Source organism: Trachymyrmex septentrionalis, unplaced genomic scaffold (genome assembly GCF_001594115.1).
Source record: "Trachymyrmex septentrionalis isolate Tsep2-gDNA-1 unplaced genomic scaffold, Tsep1.0 scaffold50, whole genome shotgun sequence".
Classification (NCBI taxonomy): domain Eukaryota; kingdom Metazoa; phylum Arthropoda; class Insecta; order Hymenoptera; family Formicidae; genus Trachymyrmex; species Trachymyrmex septentrionalis.
This window is the reverse complement of record NW_017305673.1, coordinates 437,839-440,892: the sequence shown is the minus strand read 5'-3', so window position 1 is coordinate 440,892 and position 3,054 is coordinate 437,839. Positions and strand designations below refer to the sequence as shown.

Sequence of the window (3,054 nt, the reverse complement as noted above, 5' to 3'; positions counted from 1 at the left end):
TAATCACAGTTGGAGCAAAAAGAGATTTGGTGACGACTCGGTTAACATGGCAATCTACGAACATTTGGATATGTATTCTCTAAATTCTTTGGAATGGAATTTCACTTTAGAGAGTGAAAATTGAGTCTTTTCAATCTGGAAAAAAAGAGTGGCTCAATTTTTATTGTTAAAAGTGAGATTTCATGTTTTCAAATGAGATTCACTCTAAAAGTTTTAGACAGTGTATACATGCAACGCCATATATGCATCCTGTGTATATAAATATTGTCAAAAAAAGCTCTAGGCGATAAAATTCTTATTTCTTCAATGTTCTACTATAAGAAACTTCTTTCGCGCGAATACGTCGAGATGCTTGTACTACGATAGAATCGCAAGTAGTAAGTCGTGAGAAATTGGCCAATCACAGGTTGAATGCGAGAAAATAATAAAAATATAATAAACTACGATTAGTTCATTTCTTACAGTTTACGTCTCGCGACCTTATTAGTAGAACCGACTTAAGGGGACCAGACGACAGACACTTCGTGCTTCGATGCAATAATTTATTTCGGTATTGTACACATTCATCGTTAGTCATATTTACAATGGTATTTACAACATAGTCACGTATGTACATGCCCATAGACATTGTCGATTAGAGCGTGAAAGCACCGGACCGTCTTCCGTCGTCCTCGATCTCCTCGATTTACCGATGGGCGAGACACTCGTCGTGTCTCGTCGTCACCACGGCCGCACTACGCTACCTCGAGGTCGGAGCTGTCCGTGTCCTGCTCGAGCTTCTGCTGATGCTGCTGCTGCTGCTGCTGCTGCTGCTGCTGTCTACTCAGGCCCAGACGATCGCCCACCATCACCGTTGCCGCGGTGCCGCCGTCGTCGGTACGCTGACGTTGCTCCAGCTGCAGCTTCCGGATACGGTCCTGCTCCTCCCGCTTCTGCTTCCGCCACTTGGCGCGACGATTTTTAAACCATACCTGAAATGAATTTTTTTTAATTCAACGCAACGTTCGGAGGGGGTAACTCGTGTGAATCAATCGTTCATTCGGCAGAACTAAAATCGAGCGATTCTTTCTCGGACGATTAAAAATGCATTACTGGTTTCACTTTTCTTATAAGCATAGATAATATTTAAAGACTATACCTTTAAATTACAATATAAATTGAATATAGAGAGGAGCTTGTTATTTATATTGTTTAATTTAAATTACAACACAACAAGAGAGCATTCTAGGAAGTGGATAAAATCAAATTGCTTGGAGCAACATTATCAAATGAAGGATTAAATAGGTTTTATTTTGCCCGCGAATAAAAGCATCAGATTGGTGTAAAAGGTTTGCCCTGTTTCATAAAAGCCTTGCAAAAAAAGTTAAAAACTTCTTTAAAAAGAGAGTACATATATACTACAGTCCGTGATGGTTTTGCTTCGATTTTGCAAGTGACAATAACGAGTAAAGTTTATTTTTCTAGCCGTAATTAAAAATACAAAATTAAAAATACTCAAGAGTATGTGTCTATAAATGAAATGATATAATATAATTACAGCTTTTCTAAGCTGTGTAGGCGTGATGCTACCGATTTTTAGTCATATGCAATTAAATAAATTAAAGCGAGCATTTGCCGGAGCCAATTGAACAATATTTGAAAAATATAATGTTTTTCAAATCGTGATTACACAAAATCAACGTCAACGTACATCTACGAGATATTACTTAACGAAGTAAGAAAAGACGCGTGAGAGACATCAAACGATTCCCGTCGCACTCGCGGGACACGCATTTGTCCCTCACGCCTGTCTGAATCAATCCGAATGAAAACCGACAATCAATATTCACCCCCCCCCCCCTACTCGCTCGTTCGTATTGCTGCATTAGCTATTGTAATAGCTTAACCCTCGTTCACTTTGAAGAGTTCTCTCAGGTTAAGGACGATGAATGGCCAGTTTACTCCTCCCCGAGATGTAAAATTAAATCTGTCACGTTGATTGCGTTTCACGTGAAACGCCAAGGTGTCTCGTGTCCTGTCAGCGGAAATTTTAATGACACAACATTGTCGTGCGTACTAAATTGATCAGTTCGTCGAGAGAGAGAGAGAGTTGTATGCCGATGTGTATCCCGAATAAAGTGTGGGTGCACCGATAGTTTCCGAGCTGTTGTTTTTTCCCTCTGTAGATCCTCGGATCCGTCTCGAGTCGACGCGATCTTGGAAGCACACAAAACAGTGCCTTAAGTTTCTCATCCCCCTCCTCCTCCTCACTCCGGGCCGACCTGTTCCTGGCTCTTTCTTTGTCCTCTCCTGTGCTCCCTCCATCGGGCGCACCAAGAGTCGCTATTCTACTAATTCTGTGCAAACACCGTGGACTCCAAGAGGCGGCCCCGGGTATACCGGACACGCAGGTATATGTTGTTTCCCGTCTTTAAACAACTCTCGAAACTCGGGGGACTTTTCTTTGGCAAAGCCGACGCGACGCGGGTGGTCCCGCGAGTGTCAATGATTCTCAGAGTCCGTGATTGCTCGACGGAATCGTCGCCGACCCTTGGATTCTCCGTCGGACAATTTTACGCAACCCGTTCACAATTCCGGTGTTTTAAAACTATCGAGGTAATTGAAATCAGTAAGATTTTAATCGATGGTAGCTTTACATTTGGATCGACCAAGTTTAGACCAATTAGACGTGGGAGCAAAAATTTATACAATTTTAATTTGATACAATTCGATTGAGTAATGAAAGTCGACTTTAACGTACTTTAACATGCGTTAATTACAATATATCTTGATGAATCATCGATCTAAAAGAATGGCTCTTTAGTAGAATAGAAAACATTGCAGACAAAGTGAGCGTGTTGAAATGTACAAAACGCGGTGTGCATATAAAAGGATACTATTTTCAGTCACGAGGCTACGCTGTGTAAAAATCACAGAAACCACAATATGTCGCTGACCGTCAGATTGAGAAGCTAGATCGTTAATTACTGGAAAAATAACGCTCGATCGGCAACACAATGAACTTGTTGAAAGGTAAATTTATACGAAATTAACGCGCGTTCTCTTTCCCCTCAC

The 3,054-nt window shown here is 41.3% G+C and overlaps 1 protein-coding gene across 1 annotated transcript in view; it reads right to left on the bottom strand.

Annotated features, from left to right (window-relative positions):
- Positions 1–675: 675 nt before the first annotated feature.
- LOC108751602 (homeobox protein goosecoid-like) overlaps positions 676–3,054 on the bottom strand; it is a 6,612-nt gene continuing 4,233 nt past the window's right edge. Inside the window, exon 3 of the mRNA XM_018491859.1 lies at positions 676–971. Within this exon, the coding sequence (XP_018347361.1) occupies positions 735–971 (237 nt within the window). The 3' untranslated portion in view covers positions 676–734. The remainder of the gene's footprint in view (positions 972–3,054) is intronic.